We start from the raw sequence: 15,489 nt of genomic DNA on the forward strand, positions 1-15,489 counted from the left end.
ACACCTTAGAAGTGAACCTCAAGATGATCAGAGGGGCCCTGGGGACCACGTTCCCCCTCCCCCACCCTTGAGGTTCTTCTCTAATGACTGCACTGTGTTGTTCTACTTCCTGCTCCTCAAAGGACACCTGGCTCTCCTCAGCACAGCCAGGCCCCTTGCTGGCCTCTCACGCCAGCCACCTCACAGACATCTGGGCCCCTTCCCCAGGCGCAGCTGGTGCCGTGGGGTTTTGCAAAAGGAAAACACAAGGAAGAGAGTTTGGTTTGGCAGTGAGGCTGCCAGAGGGGTCCTGCCCGCGGAGCCTGCGGTCTGGCAGTTTCTGCCATGCGCATTCATGATCTGTCTCCTTAGACTCCTCAGTCACACAAGTGGGGTAGGGGCAGTGTGTGATTTTAGGCTGGTCTCTGGGCCCGGCCTCATGGCAATTGGGCTCTTTGGAGGGTGGGGGGAACTGAGGGCCCCAAACACAGCCTGACTTTTGGCAGGGGGCTAAGGCTGGTCCTTGGCTGAAGCATAACTATAGAAGCAGCACAAGTCTTGGCTGGTGACGGGGACTGAGGGTCACCTCAGGGGTGGGAGGAAGGGCAAACGCTCCTGTCCACAGGGCCAGCCCCCCACACCACCTGAACTACCTCTTGGCCAAGCTCTCTCACCCTGTCTTGAGGTGCAAATCAAGGCACATTAAGTGGGGGGAGCGGCCCCAGGTAAAGGCACTAGAAGAACCCCCATAATGGCTTGCAGCAGGCAACAGCCAAGGAGGCTGGGACCCGTGAGGGCGAAGACAGCGCAGAGCGAGGGAAAGCAGACCTCGGCACGAGGGCTCTGGAAATGGCGGCATCCAATTCTGCCACTGGCTCTGGCTCCCAGTGGGACATCTTCCCCTCATTCCAGTCAGTGTCTAGCGCAGGAGCCGGCAGGGACCAGGCCAGGAAGGCCACCGTAGCCAGCGTTCCAGCTCTCCTAGCATCCTCCACCTTGAGTTTTGAGGCTAGAGCAAGACTGCATCCTTGGCTCAGAGCCTTGTCCTCTTCCCTTTTATTCCATCAAACCTGTTAGGGGGACCAGAAGCACCAGGAAGCCCGAGGAAGGAGAAGGCGGGGGGGTGGGGCTGCCCTGGAGACCCTATCACATTAAGGTATAAAGATACGGGCTCACCCCCTCAGGGGCCCTGCAGGGCAAGGCTGGCCAGTGGAGGGAGGGAGTCAGGCATGAAGGAGAGCGGACGCTAGTCAAGCTTCCACTTCACGTAAACAAGGAGTGACCCCTGCCCAGCCACCGACGGTCTTGTGGAGGCGTGTGATTGTCTTGAGATGCTGTAGACCCTCGCATCCCAGATTCAGGGGCCCTGAGGCCAGGATGGAGGCTGCTGGGCAGGAGGCCAGTAGGGATCCGATGTGCAAACTAGTATAGAGTTTGACCTGTGTTCTCCACAAGACATGACAGTGGGTCATCCACAGGTCCTGCCCACCGCTGGCCCGCAGCTCAGGAAATCACACAATTGCTGTTCTTGGCAGGACTGGGACTTGTTTTACCTGCAGAGACAAGGGACACAGGCAGGGAATGACGTAAGTGAAGTGCTCAGTGGACTTGCCTCCGGCCCCTCATGTGCACTGCCCACACCTGCTGATCTGGAAACAGGTCAGTAGGGCACCCAGGCAAGCAAAAGGCAAGGTCCTCCTGTCCTGGCAGCCTCAGCAAGACGGGCACTAGTTGGGACATCGAGGGATCTGCCCTCCCCTGACCTCAGCGGGGTGTGGGGAGGGATCTAGACTCCAAAGCAACAACTGCAGTTAACGACTTAAAAGTCTTGCCAAGAGGCAGTTCACCTGTAGCTAACACCATATGCAGCCTCACAGCCTACAAAAGCACAACCACAGTCATCCTCACGGGTGGCCTCACTCTGAGTAGGTATCGTCGGCCCTGTGTTACAGCTGAGGGCAGCGGGGCCACCAGCTCCTGGAGCCAGTCTGCATCAGAACCTGGTCTTCCAAATCCACTCACGGCTTCCTCTGCCATGTAGGCTGCCTAGGTTGGAAGAGGAGAAACTTGTGTCTCGGTAAGGTCCATAGGCTGACCGAGAGCCAGGCAGCACGGCAGGGACCACAGGCTTAGAGAGGTGGTGTTACCGTAGAGGGCGGAGGGAACACATTTCATTTAGAAGAAAGACGGGGGAGAGAACACTGTGTTCCCTCAGGCCAGAGATGCACAGTTCTCTTCCCGGGCCCTTTCCATCCATTTCCTCTCCCTTTACAATCCCTAGCGGAGGCCGGTGGCTCCTTTGGCTGGATTCCTGCTCTGGGGCTTATCACGTGAAGGGGCGAGGCAGACACTGACACTCCTGGCCTGCCTGCGAGGTGTCAGCCATTGGATCCACAACCTCCTGGCGCCCTGGCTTCCTTTCTCCCAGGTGGAAGCTGCCGAGTTATTTCCTGCCCGTTCTTGATGCTCACACCACCTTCTCATATCACTTCAGCTGTGAATTTAATTAAGGTGGTGGCTGCCTCTTCTCCTGAGCCATTAGCTAGAGACATGAGGACAGGCCCCAGTGGGGCCCCTTCCCCCCTAACTGTCCTGCTCCATTCATTGACTGCGCCTTGGGACTTTCTGGGTCCAGCTGAGCTCCTTGGAGGCTGAGGTTAGAGCTTAGACCGTGCATGCCCCTTACAGAGGGCTCCGACAGTCAGGGAGCTCGGTCATCTTCCATGACAGTGCTGTGGCTGCCCCTGGAGCAGTGCTGAAGTGATCACATTGTGCTGTCCCACAGTCCCCTCACTGCTGCAATGGACATGACCACACCCACTTCCTCCCCTTAGTGACTGGTCTTATTTGCTTGGCCAGCTGAGCAGACATCAAGTTTCTCCCTGGAGGCAACAGCGTTTTGGAGGCAGGAGGCAGGTAAGTGAAAGAAACTCTGGGTGCTGCGGCCGGGTCGCCAGGGGAGCCAGGTCCCCACGCCGCGCACGGCCCCGCTCCTTGCCGGGGAAGGCTGCAGTGCCGGGGAAGGCTGCAGTGCCGACTCACACACTTGTTTGGTAGGGCTGGATGAAAGCCGAGAAACGGTCTGAAGGAACATTCTTTGTGTTCCCTCGTTCGCTCGGTGCACATGGATGGGGCGCCCACCACGTGCGGGTGTTTGGCAAAGCTGAGGCGAGGCAGATCCGCTCAGATTAATAGGGAAGCATCCATGAACAGCCCCCAATTTTTTTTTTTACGAAGTATGTGTGGCATGGGTGTCCAGAGGAGGCTTATGAGAGAAAGGCAAACTGCGACGGGGAGACACACGGGAGTGAAACTAAAGTAGGGTGGGAAGCGGGAGGAGACAGCACAGAGTAACGGCCGGCCGAGAAGGGACAAGGACTGGTGAGGAGAGAGGTAGGCGGGGACACTTACATTCCCGGCCAAAGACCTACAGGGCTTCACATTCCCCTTTCTTGGAAGAATCCTCCCTGGATGTCCACTCTCTCCGGTCATTCGAGGCTCTGCTCAGATGCCCCTTGGTCCCAGAGGCCTCCTGATCACCTTTAGAAAAGGGTCATTGCCCTCGCCACTCTCACTCTGCAGGATGGTATTTGCTCCGCAGGGGCAGGGGCTTTGCTTGTTTTGTTCACTGCTGTACCAGGGACTGAGAACAGTGCCTGGCACAGGGCCGACTTTGCAGACACACACACACACACACACGTTTGTTGGATAAAATGAGCCGGCAGGCAGTGGCAAGCTACGCAAGGGTGTGCACCAACCCTAGCAACAATAGCAGCATCGCAGCATCAATAGATGTTGATTGGGTGACATATGTGCCCTCGCTCACCTCACTCACCCAGCTGTAACATAAGCCCCAAGAGAAACCAGGATGGTAGGGGGATGTGACATCTGTCAACAAGAACAAGCACGCCTGCCTCTTCTCTAGAGCCGAGTGGGATCAGTCCCTTGAAGGAGGCTCGCTCGACTCCCCTCACCTATGCTGTGTGACTGGGACCCCAGCTGGAAACGGTGTTCAGGCTTATCACACCAGACTGCAGCCTCCAGACACCAGCTGTGGGGCCTGACCCACACTCCTCAGGAGCGACAATGATTCTGCCTTGACTAAGACAGATCTTGAGTAGACTTACCCTGCAACTGGGGGCTCACAGGTCCCTTATGGAGCTCTGAACCCCAGGAGCACATCCCCAACTTTCCCTCCTGGATAGGGACCCAGATTTGCAGGAGAGAGATCTGCGACCTCCAGCCCCCAGGGATGTCACAGGCAAGCCTAAAGTCCAGGAGCACAGCAGCCACATCACTGGAAGCCAGACCACATTAGTGGCCAGTGTCTTGTCCAAGCACAAATCGGGGGAACCCAGGAGAGTTCTAGAAAGGTGACTGCCGCTGGAGTCACCTCAAAGAACCCAGGGAAAAACAGCATGGGCCCAGAGGACCTTGGAAGGCAGTGACCACTCTCCTCACCCTCTCTGCTGGTGGGACACCAAGGGGAGAGTCGGTCCATAAAGAGGTAGGGAAACATGGCCAACCCTGCCTTTCGGGGACAGCCACAGTGCTTTGCGCAAGGCCCCGGGCGGCGGCGGGCAGGAGACCGTGCTGTCCTTTTCTCATTGTGTGACCATGGACACAGGGGCTCACCTCTTGTCTGTGAAATGATGCCATCAGGCAGGGTGGCTGTGAGTTCTGTGTGGAAGCAGTTAGCACCGTGCGTACCCAGCACAGGCCAGGGGCTCGAAAGCCTGTGCCTTTCTTCCTTCTCCTCACCGCATTCAGAGTGTGGGCCATTTCTCAGTGATTTCCCTGGGGGAGCTGGGTGGGGCTTCAAGACATTACCTGGAACCTCCTACCAGCCCTGAGGGCAGGGCCTTGTCTGAGTGTCACAGTAATCTGTGGCTTCAGGGACACTTACATGGAAAACACTGGGGCACTTGTTTAAAATGCACATCCTCGAGCACAGCCCAGTGGCACAGACTCCCCGCTGCATTTTAACAAGACTCTCCAGTGACCTCTGTTCCGGAGGTTGAGATCTCTGCCCCAGACGGCCTGTCTCAAGCTACTGGACGGATGCTCTGCCCAGGTGCTGAGGTCTCAGCCCAGAGAGAAACCAGCAGGAAAAGGCGCTTGGCTTCTGCCAGTAGAGGGGGCCGTGAGCCTTCAAACCGCCCGGCGGCCCAGCAGCTCGCTGGATCCCAGACCTAAAGGAAGGGATTTCTGAAAGCTCTCAGGAAGACCGCGCTCGGGTTTGCAAAAATTTGCATGCTGTTTGACAGCTATATACTTCTTATCAAGCAATTTTACAGGCTGTCAGCGCTTAGCTTTTCTATTTCTCTCTCTTTCGCCCACCCTGTCATCAGCCTAGGCTCTCCCTTGACAAGAAGGCAGCAGAGACAGAAAGGCCAGAGTCAGAATCGGAGCGTGAAGGGACCTCGGAATCTCTCATGGCTCAGCCCTCTTTTTCTCAACCAGGAAACAGCCTGGGGAGGCAGAAGGGTGTGTCCGTGTAGTGAGGAGCAAGGTACCGGGAGCTGAGACCCCTGGATGCCTGTTCTGATGATGGTCTGAACCTTCGCTGCGGGATGGGGAGCCTTTCCCTGGATGACGGGGTCCTCAGGCAGCAGCAAAGTCATTTCCTCCCAGGTGACAGCACTAGGGTTAGTAGTGCCAGCCTTGGGGGGCCTCTGTGCTGGCAGGAGCCTGACCCTCTGGCACACAGAGTCCTAGTGACCCGGAGGAAGCGCTAAGGCCACCCAGCTGGAGGCCACTTAGAAAAGGCCCTTGGGGAGAGGAGTTCCTGCTCCTTGCCCTGCCTTTGAGGGAGGAAAGCAGCAGGGAGAGAAAGGTCTCCTTGAGGACTTGAATTTCAGGCCCTCGGGTACTGGGTGCCCACTCAGGTGGGCAGAGGCAGTGCTGGACGAGGCCACTGCTTCTTCTGAAGCTTGGAGAGGAACAGGGTGATCTCATTGGGCACCCCTTGCACCTTCTGACTTTATGTGACTCCCGAGTTTGCTCTCCTCTCTCCCTCTCTCTCGGGGGGCCGAGTGCTTGGGAGAGGGGTTTCCACAGGGCACAGTCGGGTTTGCTTGATGGGCTCCTGGGCGCCATGTGCAAACACTCAGGGAACAACAGCAGTGGCAGCAACTGTCCAAGTGGTCCAAGCAGGGGAACTGGATGCTGAGAGACTCACGGAAGGCAGCAGGAAGGGACAAGACAAAGGGCCTTTTGTTTCTATGGAAACAGCACCTCAGGGTGAGGGGCTGAAGAAAGAGAAAGCTCCCACTTCACCTCCATCAGAACCTGGGAAATGGCACCCTTCGTGGTTGGGCTCACCCCTCCCCCTCCCTCCACTGCCAGGTGTTCTCCATGGCAACCCTCCCTCCAAACGAGAGGTACAGAGCTGCATCGGGTGTTGGGGTGCCAGGGAGCCCAGGGGGAATAAGACAGAGCCAGCCGCTCTGCCCTGACGGGACACAGGTTTGAGCCTTGGCTCCAGTACCACTTACTGTGCCAGGAGACCACTAAATTCACCTTTCTGAGCTTCCACCTGCCACCACAGAGGTCGTTGTGAGGGCCGAGGGGAGAGAAAGCTCTGCGTGAAGGACCTGGCACGTGGAGGTGCTCAGTAAATGCTTCCTGGCCTGACAGAGGCACGGCACTCGGGCTTCTGCTATGCCCAGGTTCACGGGGACTCCGAGGCCCGTCCTCACTTTTAGGAGCACAGACCGAGTGTGTCAGGCTCTGCATTCGGGCTGTGGACTCAGTGGAGGTGAAGACGGTTATGATCCCCGCACTCAAGCCGCTCCCCATCAGGTCAAACCTGGGGCTGTGGGGGATGTGGGGGTCCTGGAAGTGCTCAGGCTGCCGGGGGGCAGGCCCTCAGGTCCCGCCAGCACTAACTGGCCAGGAAGGGAGCTCAGGCTCACTGCTGCCAAGCCCCACAGCCACAGAGGGAAAAATCCCAACATGGACATCCTTTGGACTCAGAAATGCTGACATGAGAAAAGGCACCGGCAGTAGCCCTGGCTGTCACCGCCAGCCTCCCGAAAGGCCGCGCTGGAGGCTGCTCCAGAGAAAGAGATGAAGGCCAGGACCTCTAGGGGATCCCAGAGAGACAGCTAGAAAGATAACACCATCAGGAACAAGCTCTCCCAGAGGTAAGCAGCACGGCAAACACCACTTATCAAATAAACACAGGGAGGAACCAAGGCGAACTGTTCACAACAGAAACGCGGAAAGTGGGTCAGGGCGTTGGTGGGGCACAGGTGAGGGTGGGGTGTGTTCGACCACGTTGGATCCTGACAAGGAACAAGCTCTGCGAGAACGGGCCCTATTCTCAGGGGCAGGGGGTCGAGCCTGAGCCCCGCCCCTCGGCTGCACCGTGCCTCTGATTCTTCATTCGCGAAGGGGAAACTTTCTAAGACTGTAGTAGCAGTCATGTCAGCTCTGGACTGCTCCACACCTAGCTCTGCTCTGAGCAACTTAGCCCCTCAGAACAGCTGGGCGAGGCAGCCATTATTCTCCCCTTTCAGAGAAGAGAAAAGGGAAACTCAGAGCTGCGCTGCCTGGCCGAAGGCCACGAAGCGGACACGCCAGAGCGGACTGGGAACTGAGAACCGCCTGACCCCAGGGCTCTGCTCTCGCCAGGCCAGCAAGCTGCCTTTCTGCAGATATGAGGCAACGCTTTTCCATCCGGCCCAGCGGCCTGGGGAGCCCTGGGCCCGAGGTGGGAGGACTCACCTGAGACGTTGGCACTGGAGCCGTCGTTGAGCCTCTTCCCCGCCGTAAAGTCCACTTCGGCAGAGGTCTCGGTGGCGAGGGAGCTGGCCACGCCGTTGGACGCAGCAGGCCTCTTGGCCCGTCGGCTGCTGCTGAAGCTTGCCTTCCTTGGCGGCGGCGGCCTCCCCGTTGGCAGCTTCTCCCTTGCCATTTCGGACAAGTGCCTCTCGGGGCTTCAGGTCCACGTGCAGGTGAGAGACCACCTTGCCACCCTTCCGACTCAGCTCTCCCAGGGGCACGGGCTCCACGGGGGGCAGCATCTGCTCCAGCGTGACCAGGTCGTGCAGGAAGCTCTCCAGGCGCCGGGCTGACTCGCCGCCTCCGCTACCTTCTTCCTGTCCGCCTGGGCTGCCGCCAGCCTCTCGTTGCTGCCGGGCGGCCCAGCGCATCAGCTCTCCCGGCGGGTGGCGGCTGCCGGACACCAGGGCATATTTGGGGTTGATGAGCTTCCGCGCCACGGTGGAGGAGTAGTTGAGGCCGAGCCTGCCTGCGCCTCCAGCCAGGCCGAGCTGCTGGTACAAGTTCACCTCCTCAGAGATGGCGTACAGCTCCCGGAACTCCACGTCGAAGGGCTCCACGTTCTGCCCTGTCAGGAGGAGCAGAAGGTTCCTGTCTATATAGGAGGAACTCCAGGTGAACCTGGGAACACAGGGACAGAAAAGCAAGACACATGTGCCCAAGCTGGTGGCCTTGTCCTGCCAGCAGCCCTTTGGCAAGCCCATCTCAACACCCCACCGCCCCCGCCTCAGCCTGATCCACCACCCAGGCCGGACTCCTTGCTGCCCGGCCTTTGAGCTGGGGTGCTGTCCCTCCACTGAGCCAATCTCCCTTCTTCCCAGGTCTTGACCTTGAATGCAGAAAGCAGGCAGTGGGTGCAAGGCAAGCGTGTGAGAAGTCGGACCTGGATTCAAACCGAGTTTCCGCCCCGTGTGCCGTGTAAAAAGGGGCTCACAGGGCTGTCTTGAGGCTCAAGTGAAATAACGTGTACAAAACATTTAGCTCAGTAACTGGCACGAGACACACGTATAATAAATAGTTACTGTAGCTGCTACTATTGTTAATATCATTCCATTCCTTACTGGCTCTTCTCTGAATTTTTAGAGCACTTAGTGTCTACAAAACCCCATACTTTAACCACGTAAGAGTATGCCATTTATTGTTTTAGGTGCCCAGGTCTCTTTTTTGCACCTAGGGCAGATGCTGAACAGATACATATCACGTTCCTGGTAATTTACTTCTGAATCAGGATTCGGGAGGCATTCCTTCCAGGCCGCACCCTAATATTTCTTTCCCAGATCTGATACATTCTGCTTCCTGCCTGTCCCGCCTAACAACTATCCTCAACGTGCAACCATTTGCTGTGGACCACGGAAGGCAGGCTGCACTTAAAGTCCGGTAAGAATTGACCCTATTTCTGGAAGGATCCAGGAGCTACAAAGTTTGAGGAAAGGGACGGGCCAAGAGGCTCTTCTTTGTTATTGGATCAGACATGGCCTCTTAAACTCACAACCACAGAGGCTCCCGTCCGGCACATTCCTGACCATGAACGCTTGTGATCATGAATAAAGGCCTCCCAGGCCCCACTCAGACCCGGTCCAACTCACCTGTAAGATCCAGTAGCTACTTTTTCACCATCTACCATTAAGAACTTTGATGACAGAGTCCCCTTGATCTTCCCCATGGGCATGTAGAAGCCAACGCCTGTCACAGAGCGGACGCGGATGTTCTGTTGAGAAGAGAAAGGCGCTATCACTCAGGTTGGGGCCCACAGGGCTCTGAGCTACGTCTTTGATTGGGCAGAGGAGGAGCCCTCTCGTCCATGAGACCTAAGGGCCTGCTGGCTCCTGTTGGCACCAGACTCTGCCTCCTGTCAGCACCAGACTCTGCCTGACAAGCGGAACTCCATTTAGAGAGCTGGAAGAAGTCAGCAGATATTGCTTTGGGTGTGGATAAGCTCAGAGTGGTTCCTGCCTGCTCCCAAATCTCCCTAGAAGAGAAGCACAGCCCTAGCTCTGACCGTGACAGTGACTGCAGGGGCAGAGCGCACCCCAGGACTGGGCCAGAGCTGACACCTTAGCCTCAGCAGCCTTCGGATAAAATTTAAGCCGGGTGTGTAATTCAGAGTTATCAGGTCAGGAGGCAAGGTTTCAGACAAAAGGCAAGGGGTGGAGATCTTGTTCGCCTGAGCCCCTGAACTGGGGAGGAGGCAGAGAAAGGGGCAGAGGCAGTCCCTGTCTCATCTCCTGCTACCCCTACCCCCGCCGGTGGTATAATTTACCCGAATACGAAAGTCAGTAAGTTCCAGGCCCCAACACATCTCCAGGAAATACTTCACGCCCTCCTCGTCCAAGATGATGTACACGGGGACCCGGCGCTTAGAGGCGGCATCCACAATGTCTTGGAAGATATCTCCATCGGTGAAGAGGTCCATGACCACAGCAATGACCTGGACGGAGAAGGGCACTGGTGAGGCCCATGGTGACTACACACCTATAGAGACATATCTCAGCCCAGAGAGGACTAAGAGTCAAAAACCCCATCTGCACGTCCCCTGGATTCTCCATATCCACACCCGTCCCTGAGCACAGCTGAGCCCAGCAGAGACGGGCTTTCTGCTCTGGGAACCTAGGAGGGTGCAGGCCATGCCTGACAACCCCTCCCCCCGCCCCAGGATCTTGCAGCAGCTTTTCAGAAGCCTATCAGGGCAGATCTAGGAGGCCGAAGACAGCTGGTCCCGGTGCCCTAGGAAGACAAGCAGGGTCGAGAAGATACGATCACTGAGAGGCGAGGAATGGACTCACTTCCGCAAGTCTTAGATCTGTTCAGACACCACTTTCTCGGCAGGTGCTTTGATCTCCCTGCAGCTTTCCTAAGGGCAAAGCTAAGGGCAAAGCCTTGTGCTTCCAGAAGTGAGGATGTGGACGGAGTGATTATCTGTGCTGGACGGCAGGCTTCTGCAGCCCGACACAGATCTGCCTTTCTGACCTTAGCTTCCTGCATTTTTCCACACAAACCTTCCTCCACTCCAGTGTAAGAGTTTTTTTGTTGGCCCCAAGCACCGTGCCCCTGATGCAAAGGAGAAGGCATGCTTTGAGGTGAGAGAGATCTGGTTATAATCGCTTTCCATTTATGTGACCTTAGGCAAGTCACTTAATCTCAATGAGCCTCCAGCGTCCTTATCTGTAAAGTGGAGATAACCTACACTTTTCAGGATTAGAGATAATGCCTGAGAAGCATGAACACAATGTCTGGTATGGAACGAGTCTTCAGTAAATGGTGGCTGCTGTGTGGTTGAGGGCATCTGCTTGTCATCTTAACTGAAAGCCCAAACCCCGAAGTCAAGCAGACCAGGCCTGGGGCACCAAGTCACCGCTGACTCATCAGAGCCCCAGTTTCCTTGGCAGCAAAATGGAGCTAATAGTAGCACCTATCTCAAAGGGCTGCTGTGAGGACTTAGAGAGATAAACTGTGAAAGCACTTAGCACAGGGCCTGGCAAATGGTAAGCTCAGTTAAGTGGTACCCTCCATCATAACCACCATCATCATCGTCATCACCTTCACGCATGAGCCCTACTACTCATTACTCCTGCCTCTAAAGGACCCTCCCTCCTAACGCCATTTACACAATATTACATAAAGCTCTTCTTAGCTCCTACACTTAATACTCAATCATTCATACAAGTAACATTTACTGAGAACCCAGGCAGAGGGAGAATCTGAAGACAAATAAACTATAATCCTTAACTTCAAGGGATTAATCCAGTTGGATAACACATTGGCACAAAATAACTAAGACATAAGGTAAAATGAGATAAATGCCTTAAGAGATGTACAAATGACATGTGATGTGAGTTCAGGGGTGGTGAGGCGAAGGAAGGAAGGATGGAGGGAGAGAGATTACTTCCAGCCAGGGGAGAACAAGGGAGGCTTCAGCGAGGAAGCCGAAACTTGAAGAATGGGCAGCCTGGGCACTGTGAGAAATGGGCGGAGAAGAAAATCGAGAGCAGGAAAGTGGGCAGAGCTGCTGTGCATGGGTGTGCAGGGTGTGCCCTGCACATGGGCGCTGAGGGGGTGAGTGGGAACTGGGCCGGCCTGAGGAAGGCACGCCTTTTTCTAAACTGCACACAGGTGCTACAGGGGCTAGCAGGGGCCTAGGAGGTGGGCGTTTCAGGCAAAGAGCACGGCACGAACAATGGCACTCAGGACAGGGATTGACATGCGCCACGTTTAATGGGCCTCACTTTGTTCCGCGTGCTTTAGGTAAATTTTCTAATCTGATCCTCACAATGAAGAGGGTTGTTATTCTCATTTTACAGATGAGGAAGTAAGGGCAAAGGGGCGACGTCATGTGTCCGAGGGTCATGTGTCCGAGGTCGCATGGCACGCAAGAGAGCGGGGATTTGAACTCGGGTCTGTCTGACTCCAGAGTTTTCATTTCACTGCATCATGCTGGCTACACACAATCTGACAGAGGCTGGGACAGTTGGTCATGTATTTTGGAAATATCAAATAAAAATCTTACTTTTTAAAAAGACTAGACAAGATAGACAAACTTCTAGCGAGAATCTCAAAAACAGAAGAGGTGGAAATAAAATACTGAGTGGAAGGAGAAATAACTAGGCATCTTTACTTTTAAAGAAATTCTTATGATTTAAGAAATAGTAAAAATGGTAAAAAGAATATTAGGACCATTGATACACTGATGAATTTGAAAATTCATCAGTGGGTAAGTCATTAAAAGTGAATTAAACATAATATAGCACAATCAAGTAAGGCTTATCTTAGAAATGTAAGAATGATTCAACATCAAAAATGTATCATTTTAATTTATAACATTTATGGTGTCAAGTGGAAATCATATATTATCTTCATAGGTTTTTAAAAGTACTTGATAACACCAGATCCCTATTTGTGATTAAAATTCTCAAAAAACTAGGAATAGAAGGAACCTTCCTTAACTTGATAAAGGCTATTTATTAAAAACCCACTTGAAGTACACTTAAGAGAAACTTTTGAAGCCTCAAGCAAGTCAAAAATACTATCATAACTGCTGTTCGACAGTGTTGGAGGTCCTGACTAATGCAATATGACAAGAAAAGAAACAAGACATAGAAAGGTTAGAAGAGACAAAACTATCAGTATTTAGAGATGATATTTTTATAGAAAACCCAGTAGAATGCAGGGAAAAACTATTAGAATTAATAGAAGAATTCGACAAGATTGCCATATACAAGAAAAACTTACAAAAACCAACGGCGTTCTTCTATTACAGTTATAATCGGCTAAAAAACAGAAAATAAGATCCATTCAAAATTGCTACTTAAGCATATAGTATTTAGGAACTGATACCTTTATGGAGAAAATTATAAAAGTCTATTAAAAGACCTTTTAAAATAGGTGAATAAATGAAAAGTCATGTTCATGGATAATGTGATTTAATATTCAAAAAATCCTATTCTCCCATTTTAACAAGATTCAATACAATTCCAATGAAAGTTCAGTAAATTTTTTGGAGGAACTCAAATACTTCTAAGATGTGAGGAAGAATAAAGATCCACAGAAGCTAAGTCAGTTTTGAAAAAGCATAGCTAAAAGGGGACATTTGTCCTACCAGACAGTAGTAAGACACACCACAGAGCTATAGTAATAAGAACTGTGGGACTGTGGTACGAAGGGACTGACAAATAGAGAAAACAGAAACGTATGTACCTACACACAATCTGACAGAGGCGGAAACGCAATTCAGTGGAGAAAGGCTGCTGTTTAGTAGATGCTATTGGGACAACTGGCTTAGAGAAAAATAATGTGGATCACTACGTCACACCATATATAAAGGTGAATTTCAGGTAGGCTAAATACCTACATGTGAAAGATAAAACTAATAAAGGAATGGATGAAATGTAGGAAAATATCTTCATGACCTAAGACAGAATTTCTTAAGATTCCAAAAGCACAAATCATAAGGCAAATAAAAAACTTCTAAAAGATGCTTTTGACAGATTAGGGATTTTTTGTTCAAGGAAAGAAGCCATAGACAAAAGTAACTGATGCGTGATAGGGAGAAGATATCTTCAGTGTCTACAACCGAAAGGAATTAATGATATACAAGGGATCCCTGCAAATTGGCAAGAAAAAAGACAGAAAGCCAATCAGAAAAATGGGCAAAGGATATGAGCAGGAAATTCTTAGAGGAGATACCTGAACGTCTAATGAGTATATAAAGAGAAGCAGACTTCATTAACAATCAGAAAAATTCAAATTAAAGCAAGGAAATGAAAAGGCTGCTGGTGGCAGGGAACACAGGGGAGGGGGGCAGCTCTTCCTCAGAGGGAGGGGCACAGCTCAGTGCATTTAAGGGTGTGTATAACCACAGCGGGTGACGCCACTCTTGGCTGTGCACCCAGAGGGAGCCTCTTGGGTGTGTAAAGGGGGCAGGAACAAAGGCATTCACTGCGGGTTCTTTTAGCATAGCAAAGAGTTGGACACGACTTAATGTCCACCTCTAGAAAAATGGGCATGGACAATGTGAGGAATGTACACGACAGAGTGGTGGACAGCAGCGACGAACTAGTTCCACGTGCGGAGCTTGGATGGTTCCTCTAAAAATGGATAGTTTGATTCAAAATATTAAAGGGTGAATCTATAGCCTAATATCATTATGGAAATAAAAACGAACTACACAGAATAACACTGCATTTTTTTTTTTTTTTTTAAGGATACAGACATGTCCAAGGACATATATTGAATACATTTGGGTGGCTGCTTAGAGAAGGAGAAAAGAGAAAGTAAAATAAGAGGGGCCTTCCGCGGATTGATGGTGGCCGTGGACCATGAACCTCAGGTTCATGTTCAGATCTGTACTTGAGGTTCAAAGCAAACAAAGAAACAAACGGTTTTCCTGGAACAGTTGGGGCTAGGTACAAGGAAGGTGTGACTGGGTTGGGGACAGATCTCAGAGGGTTTTAACGTGACACTTCAGGCCTCATCCCCTCAGAACTCGGCTTCCCAGAGTCTCGTGGGGCTCCTGATGCCTTATCTCCCAAGTGCTGCCTGAGGCCAGAGTCTGTGGTTTGCCCATTTCCAAACTCTCCACAGCCACCAGCTTAGAGTCGACTCTCACTGAATGGATCCCTGAGGATTGATTGCCTGACCAGCTCACAGAGGCGATTCTGGATTCACACCCTTGCTTTTGCTTTGTGATTGAAAGAGCAAGCAGGGAGCCGGCCGCCCTGCCCCCACCTGAGAAAGATGTGATCTTAGATCTCAAACTGGAGGGAGCCAGGAGTCCTGAGGGCCCCCAGGGCCAAGGCTCTCAGGAGGCTCGCTCTGTGGCACCCCTGGATGCGAGCCAGCCATCTCTGTCACTACCAATTAAACAATGAAATATCTGTAGTAGGAAAAAAATATCAATTGCTCGCTGACTCCTGCAATCTCGTGGCGGAGGAGAAGTGATAATTACTCTGCGCTCTGGTCTCCGCTCTGGTCTCCGAGGGCCCAGCTTGACAGCCGGCTCCCCACTCGCTCTGCTCGGGTGTTTAATGCGCCCCTGAACCTCCGCGACGAAACCAGCTTCAAGACTCCCGGGGCCAGTGGGTAATCGCTTTTTAAAAGAAGGACGGCACAGGCGTGGAACCCGGGGAGGCGGACTCGGTCAGGAGAGCACAGGCACCCCCTCCTCCCCGCAGGCTCCCCGCGTCCTTTACCCAGTTACCCACTGATACGCGGCACCGCGGAGAGAGG

The 15,489-nt window shown here is 53.0% G+C and overlaps 1 protein-coding gene across 1 annotated transcript in view; it reads right to left on the reverse strand.

The window, feature by feature from the left end:
• Positions 1–1,482: 1,482 nt before the first annotated feature.
• Positions 1,483–15,489, reverse strand: part of FAM83F (family with sequence similarity 83 member F) — a 33,802-nt gene continuing 19,795 nt past the window's right edge. The window contains 5 exon segments of the mRNA XM_015593533.1: positions 1,483–1,532; positions 7,711–7,846; positions 7,848–8,388; positions 9,354–9,475; positions 10,028–10,195. Of these exon segments, the coding sequence (XP_015449019.1) occupies positions 1,483–1,532; positions 7,711–7,846; positions 7,848–8,388; positions 9,354–9,475; positions 10,028–10,195 (1,017 nt within the window).

This window comes from Pteropus alecto, unplaced genomic scaffold, assembly GCF_000325575.1.
Source record: "Pteropus alecto unplaced genomic scaffold, ASM32557v1 scaffold157, whole genome shotgun sequence".
NCBI classification, from domain to species: Eukaryota; Metazoa; Chordata; class Mammalia; order Chiroptera; family Pteropodidae; genus Pteropus; species Pteropus alecto.